General features: G+C 45.5%; 1 protein-coding gene across 1 annotated transcript in view; it reads left to right on the forward strand.

Annotated features, from left to right (window-relative positions):
• Positions 1–345: 345 nt before the first annotated feature.
• NAA25 (N(alpha)-acetyltransferase 25, NatB auxiliary subunit) overlaps positions 346–15377 on the forward strand; it is a 22010-nt gene continuing 6978 nt past the window's right edge. Inside the window, exons 1-14 of the mRNA XM_010138238.1 lie at positions 346–426; positions 1352–1490; positions 2974–3092; positions 4929–5003; positions 5585–5692; positions 6131–6209; positions 6702–6813; positions 7658–7747; positions 8057–8226; positions 8999–9111; positions 11480–11687; positions 12193–12279; positions 13300–13480; positions 14081–14180. Coding sequence (XP_010136540.1) covers positions 367–426; positions 1352–1490; positions 2974–3092; positions 4929–5003; positions 5585–5692; positions 6131–6209; positions 6702–6813; positions 7658–7747; positions 8057–8226; positions 8999–9111; positions 11480–11687; positions 12193–12279; positions 13300–13480; positions 14081–14180 — 1641 coding nt within the window. The 5' untranslated portion in view covers positions 346–366. The remainder of the gene's footprint in view (positions 427–1351; positions 1491–2973; positions 3093–4928; positions 5004–5584; positions 5693–6130; positions 6210–6701; positions 6814–7657; positions 7748–8056; positions 8227–8998; positions 9112–11479; positions 11688–12192; positions 12280–13299; positions 13481–14080; positions 14181–15377) is intronic.

Below are 15377 nucleotides of genomic sequence, written 5' to 3' on the forward strand. Positions count from 1 at the left end.
AAGGCACACCACATTAATTTCCGCTTTTGCTGGAGCAAAGGGCCTAAGCTCGTTGCTAGCAAATAGCTGTTGCTGCAGAACCTGCTCTATTATATGTGTCTTTTGTTGCTGTAATGATCTGTGTGGAGTAATTACAAAGGCTTGTTTGTTTGAATGACTAAAACTAGTACAGCGAGCTGAATACTTCATCTACAAAGCCACTCGTTTCCTGAACGTGTGGCTTAGTGGTGATTGTCCAAGGAAAATGGGGTTTGTGCTGCCGGCCTCCCAGCAGTCAGAGGCCGCTTTCCAGAGCGGTCCTGTGCTCTGTTGTAATGCTGTGTATGTTCTTCCTACGCAGATTATCTCGATAATGGCAATAATAAAATGGCAATCCAGCAAGCGGATAAACTGCTCAAAAAACACAAGGACCTTCACTGTGCAAAGGTAGGTGTGAGCGCGGAGCACTGGCCGCGTTTGGTGAGCGCAGCCCGGAGACTTGGCAGTTTCGCTGGCCCTCTCGAGCCGTGTCCGTGATCTTCCAGACACCACAGTGTTTTCTGAACCCTCTGAACATCTCAGGCTGTTGTAATCCCTGCAGTATCGTGTTTGCCTGAAAACTCATGTGGAACCTCTTGAGGAGGTGCCTCTGACTAGAGCGTGGTTGATTACACCTGAGCCAATTGTCTGTCAGAGCCGCTGCCAGCGACCTTAGCATGTGGGCTGTGCCTCAGAAACGCCTCTCTTAGACCTTAGGTTGGTACCTGCCTGTAGTGGTTTGGACCACAACCCTTCCTTGGGAGGTGTCGTCCTTAGCAAAACATAACAAGGTGATTTTGGAGGCATTTGCTTTTCTGCTCACCGTTCGCTGCCCTCCTTGCGGTGCCCCGGTGGAAGGGAAGGCAGTTCTGTTCCTCACTTTTCTGAACATATCACTACTTTTCTCTTTTCCCCATGGGTTTTCCTCTACAGTTCCTACCACTTCTGCATTTTGAAAGCTTCCCAAGCTGAAGCACGTATCATTGACCTGAATCTCATTTGTGCCACTCCTCTCTGGCCAGTTACCGAAAGAATAAAATGAGAATTGGTGGGACTGGTCAGTTTGCAGTCTGCAGAAAACCGAGAAAACCGAGTGGCAGCTGATGCATTGAAGCTGCCTCGTGTTTGTTCAGAAATGCAAAGCCACGCTCTTTGATGCAGCCTGTGTTTGGAAGTTTTCCTCTACAGCCATATGGACTAGAAGCTTAATAAAACCTGAGGTTCTGTAGGAGTAGTGAGGTGATTGGGCGAAGCCACTCCCCACCGCAGCGAGAGGGTTTTCACCGGTAACTGCCAACTGTGTTTGTAACAGCTGTCTCCGTTGTGTCAATAGGTTCTGAAGGCGATTGGCTTGCAGAGAGCTGGCAAGCAAGATGAAGCATATGCTCTGGCGCAAGAAGTAGCAGCACTTGAACCCACAGATGATAATTCCCTGCAAGCACTAACTATTCTTTACCGGGAAATGCATAGACGTAAGCTTTTTCCTTTGCCTTTCTTAAAAACCACAATTATTTACTTTCTTCCAGAAGCATTTGTGACCTACAGTTTCATGGGAAACGTGCAGAGTCCAGGGTTTGTGTATAGGCGTGTTAAGAGACTTGGAGAATTTAAATGGTGCTTGTTGAAAGACCCCCAAGGCTCCACTGACCACCATAAAGCAAAGATCCTTCTTCAGGTTTCTCTGGCTTTATTGTGTTCCTGAACAAACGGCATGGTAATAATCCTCACAGTCAGCCTCTGAGTTTACTTGTTTGTTTGAGGAAAGCTGCTGCAATTGGTTGTCGGTGTCTCTGGCGGAGACGACACGTCACCTGGGCTGTGGTTTGGGGTGTGCTTAGTGCTGTCAGACCGTAGTCGAGGGGTTCAGGCCTCACGGAGCTGTGTGACAAACAGAGAGACAGTCCTGGCTGCTCAGTGTGCCTGCATTAGCTTTTGCAGTGCGGCTCCTTGCAGCACTGCAGTGTTTTAGAAACACGAAATCACAAATGTTTGAGTGACAGAGTAGAATTGCGTGTGCTTTTCTGAGAGAAGCCAGACCTTACATGCTGCTTATCTGCAGCTCTAAACACTTGTTTCTGGCAGCTTCTTGCGGTCCTTGGTGGTGGTCGCAATGTTTGCTGTTGAGCTGCTGGAACAGGGACAACAGGGTGAAACAGCTTCTGTAGAAATGGGTGTTTGGTGCCAGTCTGTAACATAGCGATTGCTTGTGCTCGCCTGGTTTTGTGTGTGTCTGCAGGTGTGGAGTTAAAGCATCATTTCTTGAATAATACGAAATTCTTGTGTGTATGCGGGACTTCAGCGGGTGCTTTCACTGCTGGTCCTGCAAGAAAATTGAAATTAGATGTTTGCTGTATGTGTGTGGAGGATATTCAGTTTTCTAATACTACACTGAGATATGATTGCATGTGTAAGGAAAAAAACTGGGTAAAAAATGTAAGAAAGTTTTGCATATTATGATGTCTTAAGTATTTAGTCATGATGGAGTTATTTTAAAGTACAGTGTGAAGTATTTTCCTCGTTAAAGGTACTAAAATAGGCAACTGCGAAATAACAGGATATGACTAACCTGCAATAATAGTAATTAATTTGATATTAGGCTCTGAAAATGTTCTGTGTTTTGATACGTGATTCTCGTGGAGCAGTTATTCTGCCAGGAGCAGAAATCTTTGTTCAGCTTAATGCTCCAAAGTAGATAAACTTTCTTAAGAAAAAGCCTTCAGTGCTTCTGAGCAGTTCTGTTGTTGCTGTTGACTCTGTTTCAAGGTTGGTTGGTTTGTTTTGAAGCACTTTCCTCCTTTGCCTCCATTTGTAGGTCTTGGGGGAGAGAGTACAGTTTCTGTGGCCGATGGGTGCCATTCGGCTGCTGTTCAGGTATCACTGGTGCTATCTTAAGGTAGCCGTGCTTTAAAATTGTTCCCAAATTAGTCCTAACTCAAGCATCTGGTTTTGGTTTAGCGGAACTGGTAACTAAACTTTATGAGGCAGCTGTAAAGAAGGTTCCCAACAGCGAAGAGTATCACTCTCATCTCTTCATGGCCTACGCCAGGGTCGGAGAATATAAGAAGATGCAACAGGTATGATCAACGATTTGTGTTCTGGTCACTTTAAGGTGTCTTTGTCTGTATATTTTACGTTAATGGCTCTTCAGATTACAAGGAATCTTCCTGACAGCTGAGCTGGGTTAATGTAGGAGTTATAATCAATGGTAGTTTTTACAGAAAGGCTTAAAAGACCATGATTCAGGGGACGGGTTACGTGAAGACACGTGATTTCTTTTCCCTACGTGGGTAGGACAGCTGTTCCTTTTGTGTGCATCTCTGGTGGAATAGGTTGGGTGCTTTGGAAGGCTTTTTTCAGCCTGTCTTGACCAGTACGGTGGTTATATATGAGGCAGAGTATTAGAAAGGAATTCTGGAATAGATAGAAAAAGACCTAGCAAGAGCTTCTGATGTTTAGAAACTCACTTTACTCCTTAATTTGCTGTTGTCTTTGGGAAGAAAGAAAAAGTAATTTTGCCCATGCTCTTACCTCTGGGATCTGACATATAAGTAGGTTTATATCAGTTGTCATTCAGTGAAGAAAAACTCAAAGCATTTCCTTTAAGTACATCTTGCTTCTCAGAACAGTGTCATGCTGGTTAGTTTTGTTTTCATCCCTTCCAAATTAGGTGCCTGCAGAATGCCTATAAATGGAAGATTTTCCAAAGCATGTGTGCTCACTCTGCTGTATAAAAAAGCACGGAGAGCCAAGCAGATGAGTCCTAAACTCTCTCGTTCCCACTGTGTTAAGGTGACTTGAGTTTTTGTACAAGTCTGGCTTAAATAACCAGAAGAATATATTGAGCAGGAGAGTTACTCTCCATTGTAGTCCAGCTTGTATGCTGTTGGATCTCGAGCTGTAGAGAGGGGCTAAGTTGTTATTGTACACGAAATTACAAGCCTCATGTAGTGATCTAAACTCCAGAGACGTGACTGCATCTTAATTGTACTCCTGTCTGCAACCACAAGTGGAAAACATGCCAGTCTCACACAGATAACGATACTCCATGTTTGCGTGACGTTGTGTAGGTTTAAAATGTCATACAAATGTGTATCTAGTTAAACTGTCCCTGAGAGACGGATGTTCCAGGTTGGTCTGCGCATTCGACCTAAGGACTTAGGGGTGCAAAGAGTGTGTGGGTGCTGACTGGCTGGAGGGTGAAAATACACTCAGCCTCCCGTGGTCTGGGGGGTTTCAGCTGAAAGTACTGGAAAACGCGAACTGAGACTACAGTCAGGAAATGGGCACCAAAGTCTGTCTGTAGTAGAGGACTATATGACGTGTGGTTTCTTAAATTTAATTACAGATTTTGTACAGGTGAAAGTGTTGTCCTTCATCGTAGCTGTGAGAGAAATGTGCGAATAACTGTTTATGTGTTAGGAAAGAAAATCTTGACTACGTTGGCTTGGCTTTGATACAGCCAAGCTTTCAGCTCGACCTCTGCTTCCCCACTGCTTTGCGCACCTAGGTGACCTCCTGTGTCGCATATCTGAGCATGTGTATGTACGAAGTGAGTGGCGAAGTGCAGTTGCTCACAGGAGGGAGGCCTGTGCTTTGGTGTGCTTTGTAGCACCGACTGAGCGTAGTAGTTACCGCTTCTAGTTAAAGCTGTCATCTCTTTAGGTAATCATCCCTGCCCGTGCTCGTGGCTCGCTCTTGTCAGCCTTACACAAAGCACCCTCTGCTTTCTGGAGCAGCGTGCGTTGGGATGGAAGGGCTCGTGGGTTGGTAAAAGCCTTCCCATCGAGCTGCCAGCTCTGTGCTGTCTGCTGCCACCATCACCATCTTCTGCTTAGCCTCTGTTGTCTGTCATGAGAGCTTATAAACAGGTATGTTTCAGGAATGATGGACCTTTGTCTTATATTTTTCAGGCTGGAATGGCACTTTATAAGATTGTACCCAAAAACCCGTACTACTTCTGGTCCGTGATGAGCCTGATCATGCAGGTCTGTACAGTGTTGCACATGAGTTGCAGGTATAGTGCAAATACCGACAAGTTCTGAGGGAAAATGCTAGAGATTATTTTAAGTAAAATGTGTGTTTGAGCTATTTCTGTCTGATGCTGGAGGAAGGGCTGAGCCCTCGTTAAGCAGCGCTATTGATGTGGTCCAAAGAGTGGTTGTAAAGGCGCTCGGAGGAGAGATAACTGGGAGCTCTGGACTTTGCCTGTCTGTGAGCCGGCACAAAAACGAGCAGGGGGGCATTAACCACATGCTCTGAAATACTGTGCTGTGGAAAACCCGAACATGTTCTCGCTACGTGTTGTTTGCCGTGGGTGTTGTGTGCCCAGATGCGGGAGTCTCTGGACGATTCAGCCAGGAGTGAGCTTTCCCATTTACCACTAGTTTTACTGCTTCACTTTAACAGAGCAGTTGCTCTCTTCACGTGCCAGATGGCAGCTCTGAATGTGTGGTTTTGCGGGGGGAATTGAAGCACCTGGGTTTTTCCTCTTCTAATGTGAAAAAAGCCAGGGGTGGGACAACACGGAAAGCTGATGAGCCGTTACAGTAATTCTTCTCTTCCTCAGTCTATTTCAGCACAGGATGAAAACCTCTCAAAGACGATGTTTTTGCCACTAGCTGAGAGAATGGTGGAAAAAATGGTGAAAGAGGATAAGATTGAAGCTGAGGCTGAAGTAAGGCTTGCAGATACTTTCAGCTTGATTTGAATATTATTGAGCTGTTAAAGGAGGTTGATTATTTTAACGTTTCCCAGGATAATCATCAGTAGTGTCCTGGAAGTAAATGTGAATGTAATGGGGCAGAAAGAGAACCAAGAGCAGAGGGTTGAGAGGGATTTGGAATCGTGCGGCCAAGGAAATTTTTTAGCTTTTGATTTGACTGATGAAATACTTGGTTTTGCTCCTTGGGAGGCCCCAAGAGAAACTTCAGGACTGAGAATGGAAAAAGGACCTAAATTCCTGAACGTTCCACCCTCTGGGATGCTAAAGATAGCTTTGCAGGCCTGGCTATCTGCTGTTTCCAATGACAGCAACACAAGCCACTCTATTTCTTGGCCCACCTGTCTATTGTTTTACTAGCAAATCTCATTGCACTCTCATCGCTCTTTTAAGGTCGAGCTGTACTACATGATTCTGGAACGTCTGGAGAAGTATAAGGAAGCCTTAGATGTTGTGAGAGGAAAACTTGGAGGTAACTTACTCTGTGGGTTGATAATCCCAGTTGTGTGGAGGACACGGCAGTTCTGCTGTGCCTCAGAATTGTCCACTGGTTCAAAAACAAAAAAATAAAGGCTGTGAGAGGCCTGACTCTTGGCACTGGTGTCAGACACTGCTGCGAACTGGAGGTGCTCTCATGCAAGCCTCTTTTACCCCCGTTGATGTGTTATTCAGTGATGCACTTTGCAGTGGTAATAAATTAAGCATGTGTGGTATAGCTGCCATTCTAAAAACAAAAATTCCTAATACCATACGGTTTTTGAGGAGTCTTTCTGGCGATTAAAATGCGTTTGGAGATTTAAGGAGTTGGTAAATGAAGGTTTCCATGGGAAATTTGTCCTTTGAGGGCCTCGCTTCCCTTCTCTTGCACTCGCTGTTTTGAATTGTGGGTTATAATAAGAAACTTTATGCAGAGAGTGAAGGAAATGCATTGATGAATAAACTTGCCCGTCTGTTTTTAATGTAGAGAAGCTGACAAGTGAGCTCCAGAGCCGCGAGAACAAGTGTATGGCGATGTACAAGAAGCTGTGTAGGTGGCCGGAGTGCAATGCGCTGTCGCGAAGGCTGCTGCTGAAAAAGTGAGATGATATTTCTGCAGTCCTGCTAAAACACTGAAGAAAAATTCCCAGCTGGTTGTGAAGTGCCTTGTTTAGAGGCTTTTTAAATGGTGGTTAAAATAGAGGAACGTCAGAGGATCTCAAAGTGTTTCCAAACGTTTGCGCTCCAAAGCCTGAGGAAAAGGGCAGCAGAACGGAACTTTGAAGGGAAATGGTGAAGGTCAGAGGAAGAGTTAGTGTCAGGACTGTGGTTGGTTCTTTTTGAAGGCTGATTTTAGCGACACATTAATGCAATAAGATTATAGTTTGCTCCTGAACTTTCTTGGTGGGAGAGGAGGAGAACTGCATTTGCGTTTAATTTTCTGGAACCTTTCTCTCACTTGGCCAGACTTCATACCGGGAAGTGCACGCGATGCTTTGAGCAGATGTATCAGGAGGGAGCACACCAGTATGATCAGCTACATCTCTCAGAACTCTCAGGAGAGATTTGTTGTTTGCTTTTTGTATTTAGCCGTGCCCTAATCTTAAATTTAAGTTAAATGCAAAGGAGAAACTTCTGCCTTAGCATTTAGTGGGGATATTAGTGACCTCTGACTGGAACGTAAATGTTAAGAGGAGAGTTTGTAGCTTGCCTCAATTCTTTATGGAAATGGTTTCCTTTGATACGTTTCAAGAAATCCAGGATGATGGCATTCTGGAGATGTGAGACCTTTTCAAGGAGAAATGGTTCCTGTTACAGTTTTTTTCTCTGCAATGTGCAGATGTGCTATTCCTAATTCAGCTTTTGCAAGGAATGCAGTTTTAGAAGTGAGTTACTGCTCCGGCAATTCCCTAAACTTTGTCCTGTGCCTGATTTTTGTTTCAGCTCAGATGATTGGCAGTTTTATATAACTTACTTTGATTCAGTGTTTCAACTCATTGACGAATCGTGGACGCCTCCATTGGAAGAAGAGCAGTAAGTTAACAGTTTTGCCTCGGGTTTGGTGTTCCTTTGCACTACAGTGAATTGTTTGCACTCTTACATTCAGCCCAGTGCTATCTGCGCCTTTGGGTGACTTCTTGACATCGGGCCCCAAATGATGTGTTCTCCCTGCTTGCCTTGGTGGCTGGCAATAGCTGATAGGAAACAGTGGTTTGAGCTCTGTAGACACCACAGAGCTCTTCCAGTTCCTGTTTTTCATGGTGATTGAGTTAGAGTCTGTTTAGCATCAATGCTTCAGCAATAGGAAAAATCACCGAACCTCTTGTCTCTTTCCTTGCGCAGCTCTTTGGAGGGAGAGGTGCACTATACTGTAGAGCAAGCTGTGAAATTTATAGAAGAGAGGATATCAGAAGAATCAAAGAGCTCTCGGCCACTGCGGGGACCATATTTAGCTAAACTGGAGCTGATTAGACGTTTGCGACACAGAGGCTGTAATGATGAGTATAAACTAGGTAAGAGCCGCTGGACTGAAGGATGAATTAATCTTTTAGAGAGAACACAAGCTTGGAACAAGCCCTTTGCTCAGTCCCCGAGTTAAATACAATGTCTGTTATGAAAATGTATGTGCTGTTCTCCACATGTAAAGCATTTTGAAAGCATTAGAAGATGAGCCTTGACGAAAGGCGGGTGATTGCAGCCTGCTCCAGGGCTTGTAAAAGCAAGCAGGGAAGCTTTCAGAAGGACCTGTGGGATCTAGGAGCATACGGTCACTGACATCGCGATGACAAGTGCATTCCTGATGCGCTGCTTTTGTCGAAGGTCCTGCTGTCACGCTGTAATCGCTGGGTGGTTTCTCGTTTAAGTGTTTTGGCAGCAGTACCAGGTTTTGCTTTTTAAAAACTTGCATTAAAAAAATCGCATTTAGGGAATCAGTGAAGGAGAGAATGTGATTAGAGCAACATCTGTGCTACTCACTAGTTCCTTTTGTATTTCCATCCAAAAATAAGTTCCTGTGAGATAAGCGGAGGCTGTGTGTGCAGCCTGTTATGCTGAGCTCTTATCTGCCAGAGAGGCTTGAATGAAGCTCTTGGGGTTTTTTTGCTGTGTGTCCTTGGTTACCAAAGATGTTGTATCTCCGTTAAAACCTGCTGTAGTGCAGCTGTTTTCTAAATCACTGTGGGATCTCAGGGTGGGGGGAAGCGTTACCAGAGATTTCTCATAGTGATTTTACAGACTCAGCTGTTGATGGAGCATGTTAAAAAGATGAACTGGCCTTCTTCCTAGGTGATCCAGAAGAACTAATGTTCCAATACTTCAAAAAATTTGGGGACAAACCCTGCTGTTTAACCGATCTCAAAGTATTTGTGGATCTCCTGCCAGCCAGCCAATACACAAAGGTAAGGGAAGATAAAGAAGCGGTGGCAGGAACTGCAGCACTTGTTTGTGCTCTGGTCCCTTTTCCTCCAGATGCCTGGATCATATCAAAAGACTGGAGACATCGCATTTTTACCTTCTGTTTGAAATTCAGAAACCTCTTTGCCCTGCAGAAAATGCCAATAAGGTCTGAATACATGGAGCAATTCCATTCAGAGGATTTTTACTGCAGACTAAAAACTAGATTTGATCCTGCAGTGTCTCAGGCCCAGATTCATTTGGCTTTTTTATTACAATTTTGTGGTGTCAGGGTGCTTTAAGACGGTCTTGGTTGAATTTTGCATTGGAAAGGAAAAGCTCCTAATGCTGATGGAAGTTAGAAGACATGAGATTGTTCCTTGTCGTGAGAAGCTCCCAGGGAGTTGTGGTTTGATAAGCTCTTTTCTAACAGAGTAATCTCTCATCACACTTGTTTATAGGTATCAGCTTACAAAAAAACCCGATGCTGACCAAGGGGTGTCTGAGGGACCTGTGGCAGCTTCCCCAGAATCTCTGTCTGAAACAAGCTCACTTTGACTGAAAGGACTATTTGTGCAGAGTCATGAGCAGCTCGGGGAATGACTTCAGCAGCTGGGAATCCTGTCACTCAGCCCATTGTTTTTCAGAGCCATTGTGTAAAATTGTCAGAGCTGGGGAGGACTAGACAGTCCTGGCTCAGCTAGATGCTGGTGATTAATGTTTGTAAACAGGGTGGAGATCGTGGTGGTGTTTTCTTAGTTTATTGGTATCTCTTTTTGACTGTTAATGCGAGCTCTTCCCACATGAGGATGGCAGCCCTGCCGTGTGTGGGTGGTACTGGTGATTTACACTAAAAGGGGTGCCAGTGGTTTTCCCCCACTGGCAAGAGGTGTGGTCAGAGGATATTTAACTGGTAGTGCTGGAAATGGTGATACTGCGGTGAGGTGACCCTGAAGTACTGAATAGGTCTAGCCCTGACTTTACAGGAAACGAATTCTAAACCCAGAGTGGGGTGGGGAATGATACTTAATAATAGTAGTTTTGGCTGTAGTTTTATCACAGTGCTTGTGAAACCATGACTTTGAGTAAATTCTCTCAAATTTTCTGATTGGTTTAAAAACTGCTACTGGTTTAGTGAGTATGTCGCATAGTGTCCTACTGACCTTCTGGCTATCATGTCTCTGAAGTGTGTGTCTGCAGCAGTTTAACTCAGTCAAGGAGACGTGTGGCTGAGGAGCGTTAGTGGCGCTGAAGTGCTGATGAGTTTTGGAAATCTGGAAGTTTAAGTTACTTAAAATATTTATAGATTGTCTGAGATTTATTCTTGTTTCATGGCAAAAGATGCTGAAGATAGTTGTATCCTGGGTAAAGTAGCAGAGTCACACTGAGGCTACAGGCAGCTGGGGGCTGTCTTTATTTTTCTAATTTATTTTTAAGAGGTCTGAACAGCATTACAGTTCAGTAGCTGAGAATGTGGCTGAGCCGCGAGACACGCAAGATATTCCAGAAATAATCATCACGACATCAATCTTGACTTCCTAGAGGTGTGAATTGGAGCATGCAGCCTGGTGATTGGGTTGGCCTTGCCCAGCTTGGCAAAATCTCAGGCTGAAAAGATTTGTCTCCATGATCCTCACCAGAGTCTGTGGGAGTTGGTGTGTGAGGGACTCTGTGTTCCTCCCATCGAGCTGTCAGTGCTTTTTCCTCAAGCATGAATTTGATGAAGTCCTTATGTTTCTAGATGAAATGCAGTAAAGCTGAATTCGTTGGCTTTAGCTGTTTGTAAACACTGGGTTTTTGGGCCACAAGCCGCTGTCCGGCCCTGGCTGCATGTTGTGAGCAGTCTGCTGTCTCCCCTTAAAACTGTAAACAGTGGGAGGCTGCTTTTCTTACAACTGAACTGAAAACAGTTGTTAATCAAAGATGGTGACTTCACCAAGTAAAGCACATTACTTCAGAGCTGAGAGAAAATGTAACCCACCATTCCCTGCCAGTGTGTTGGGAAGCCTTTCAGTAACTAATTATTTTAATTGTGTGTTATTACTGTGAGTGTTAACAGGTTCTTGAACTGCCTTGGGTGTCAATGTGTTGGAAACTTGCCTGTGATTTATTTTTCCCCTCCATCTGTTTGATGAAACTTACTAAAAGCTACTGAGTGCAAGCAGAACTGTGTGCTCACCACCTTCCAAAAAAACCCCCAAAGACTAAAATAAACATTGGAGGCAGCTCTTTAACCACTGATTCCAGTGTGACATCAGGGCTGAAGCTGACATTTCCACCTCACTTTTCTGTTTTCTTGGTTTGAGGAGGAGATGGTGCCTTCTGTTCCAACAGTCCCAGATGCAGAATTTAACGGCAGCGTTTCTCTTTCAGTTCATCAGTCAGCTGCTGGAAGTGATCCCGCTGTCGGCAGCGGCAGAGGGTGACATTGCGCTGCCGGCCGATATCAAAGCTCTGCAGCAGCATTTGTGTGTGGTGCAGCTCTCCAGACTGCTCGGGATCTACCACGCCATGGAGAAGAAGCAAAAGCTGACTGTGGTCCGGGAGCTGATGTTAAGATACCGCCATGGATTGGAGTTTGGTGAGAAGAATCTTGAAAATAACGTCACAATTCACTTGCAGCTTTTTATGAGCAGAAGTTCAGAGTCTTTTCAGGGGGTCAGAACAGCACGAACACTGATGGCACCCGTTGTGCCACTGGATAATACTTTCTCCTTTATGATGACATCCTTGAGCGTAGCTGAATTATGTGTTTCCTTTGGATGTTTGTTTCTTTTCAGTTGTATATATTAAAGGTAAATGAGACGTTCCTGGGTAATTCAGGTGGTAGTTTGTGTCTTTGCAGAACTGCCTGTGTCTTTCAGCAAAGCCAGGCTTTATCACTTGTGTGTGCAGGACAAGCCGGGGCAAGCATATTGAGTGGTAGATCTCGCAGTTGTAGGAGGGTCTGTTCTCCTTCAGCAGATGAGAACTTAGGAAGAGCTCTGGATTTCACAAATGAAGCTGTGGTTATCGTCTGTGACAGTGTGAGAAGCAGCTGACAGCGCTGGTAGTAACTCAAGGGTAACTTTTTTTTGCCTGTTTAGGGAAATCATGTTTGAAAACTGAGCTGCAGTTCTCAGATTATTACTGCCTACTTGCGGTTCACCTGCTGCTCGACTTGTGGCTAGAAGGTACGTTCTTAAAACCGTGTCTTGCTTAATACCCCGCTGGATGGTTGTGACGGGGGACTCTGTCCCTGTGGCCAGTGTGTACCTGGTATAGCTTGTTAGGCCCATTGCTTTCTGGGTTTTTTCTCAGTAAGAGGTATTTCGGGAGTCTCTCTGTTCAGCTGGTGGTTGATCTCAATCTCGCTGACCTCCAGAGGGATTTAATTTTTCTGATTAATTCCCGTAAGTGCTGGCAGAGCGTTGCTGATGCTCTCACAGCCCAGTGCTGGCTGTCTTCAGAAGCTTGTTGCGAGTTTCCCATGTAGGCAGCGGTTTCTCTCCCTTTGCACGCATTCTTCTGACTGTTCCCTTCTGATACCAGAGGTGTTTTGAGAGCATTTCTTTCCCTCCCTGACATACTTTGTCTTTTGGACCCCCTGCTTCTAGACCTTCTGCTGAGACTTGTCACCCTGTCTGGATTATTTTGTATTCCACATCTGCTCTGCCTGTTAGTCCCCTAATCCCACAGTCTCCAATGGTGGCTGTCCATGGACACTGTTGATATTCCTGCCCTTCAGTGTAGCTGTCAGTTACATCCTTGTCCTCCTCGAGGAAGATTTTAGTCTTTAACCTGAGTAAATCCATCGTCAGGTTCCTGGCAGGTCACTGTGGAGTGTGGGCTCTTGAAGTTGTGAATCTCTTGCATAACACTCAGGAGTGCTCTGTACGTTTAAGCTAGAAATCCTGGGCAGTCCGGGACTCGTCGGGAAAAGGTGGTTTCTTCTGCAGTGGGCTCGTGAGAGCTGTGCTCTGTACAGATGCGAGCCAGGTATTCCCCTGGAGGAATTACTCCTCCCCCTTTCCCTCAGAGAGCAGCTGGGGGCAGCAGCAGCGTGGCTGTAGGTGCCATCTGCATGCTTAAACGTGTGGGGCTGTTTTGGGAGGTGTGTGACGTGAGGAAGCTCCAGCGCAGAGTGACCTGTGCTGTTGGCGATCGGTGCCTTGCTCTGATCCTGCCTGTCTGTGTTTTGTCTTTGTCACCAGGAGAAGAGACGGCTGTGTGGCAGTGCCTCACGCTCTTAGAGGAGGGGTTATCTCACAGTCCTTCTAACGCTCAGTTTAAATTGCTGCTCATCCGAATCTACTGCAGGCTTGGTGCGTTCGAACCTGTGGGAGAGCTTTACTCCAGCCTCGATGCGAAACACATACAGCACGACACCATCGGGTGGGTAGTATATACTGAGAATAATTGGGGATGGGGACCCTCCAGTAACCAGTCCGCTTCCCTTTGCTGCTGAAAGTTAGCACATCAGAAGAGTTTCGTATGGTGTAAAAGCATTTTGGAATTTTGAGAGACGTCCACTCCTCGTGGAGTATCTGTCCTGTGTGACTTGGGTCAGCTTTTGGAGGAGTAACTAAAGGGAGTCTGAAAGAAATTTGTGAAGTGCGTATCTTGATGCCAGTCATAGCTTGGTGTTCCAGCTCATGTTACTGTTCAGCAAAGCTTGGGAGTGCTAGTTAAAACAGCCCCCAAACGGCCGAGCCTTGCTCAGTGTGTTTGAGGGCACCTCGTGAAGTAAAACCCTTGTCCGCTTAGCAAGGTGGATGGGTGGAGGAACTCCAAACTCCCATGCACTGTTCTTAAAAAATTAGGAATACCTCAAAAGCCTAAATTTTAATATGAATGTTGTGAATGCCCTCTTAAACCTCCAGACTTTCCATTCATGCTGCCCTGCGGCGCAGTTCCCTGTTCAGAGCCGTGTGTGAATTCCAGTTTCCCCGGGGTCGAGGGCTGGTGTTTGACTTGCTCTGTGTTGTGTTGCAGCTACCTTCTGACACGCTATGCAGAGTCACTGGGCCATTACGCCGCTGCGTCCCAAGCCTGCAATTTTGCACTCAGGTTTTTCCACTCCAACCAGAAAGATGTAAGTTGAAAGAAACCTCCGTGTCTTTGTAACAGAGCAGCATGTCAGGATGCCTTACAGAAGTCCGTGCCCCGTGTAAGGGCTTTACAGAAATGTGGTGGTTGATAACATGGTAACAGAGGAATAGTATGTGCACTTCTGTAGTAAAGGTGCCTCAACCTGTGTGTCTCGTTACAAGAACTTGTAACTGACTGTTACATGGGGTTTTGCTTTAGCTTTCTATTTATAAAAGCCGGTTTTAATGGTCCTCTAAAAGGTATGATAACTCTTAAATGAACGGGTTGTGATTTTATGCGATAATTTCAGTGAAATGTTGTGTGGCAAATAAATGCTGGTGTCTTCTAGCAGTTTGGAAAGTCCTAGAGCAGCCAGGGGTGGTGGGTCAGGGTGGTGATGGTGCACTTGTGAATCCTTTGTATGGCAGTCACTGAAGCAGCATGTCCTGGGCACACGGGGGTGGGGGGGAAACGCATATCATCTTGAAAGGGGGGATTTCAGAGGGAAAAAACAGAGTCTTGGAAGTCCAGCTCCACTGAAGGCTGAGCAGAGCTGGTGACTAACTGCATTATTTAGAAGTGATAGAATCAAACAGCAAAACCTAGTCTTGTGCTAATGGGAACCTCCTGTTTTATTCAGTTCACCTCTAAAAGTGATATGAATGAAAAGAAAGTTGTCTTGAATGAGAGTCTTGAGACTGAAGTGGAGGAGAAGGTGAGGGGAGAGTAGCTGAATTCCTCCACAAAGATCAGGTGCCTCCTAAAACTTGCCAGGCAGTCCCGTTCTGAGAATATATCCTGGACATTTATACTTTACAGTTTGATCAATGTTGAGAGGTAGGTGAAGAAAATTACTTCTGTTTTACTTTGTAAGAAGCACAGGTGCAATCCAGTTGTAACTCTTCAGTCTAAGTTGGCTCCAAAGGCTCTTCAGTCACCCAACTTCCTTTCCCACCCTTCCAGCAATAGATAAAACCACAGTGTGTACTGAGTAGCAAAGATGCTAAAGACGCTCCCACAGTAATCCCTTGGGAAAAGTGCCCTTGGTCTGTGGCAGCCCAGGTTATTCCTGTGGGTAAGATACCAGTTGCCATGTACCTGTGCTTGGAAGGTGGAAGCCGAGTTACTGTGACCTGTGCCTGCCGCAGAAATCTTACTGGAGGGAATGGGATGCAGAGGAGCTCGTGGGTTGTACGGTGGG

This window comes from Buceros rhinoceros, unplaced genomic scaffold (assembly GCF_000710305.1).
Source record: "Buceros rhinoceros silvestris isolate BGI_N320 unplaced genomic scaffold, ASM71030v1 scaffold25690, whole genome shotgun sequence".
Lineage (NCBI taxonomy): Eukaryota > Metazoa > Chordata > Aves > Bucerotiformes > Bucerotidae > Buceros > Buceros rhinoceros.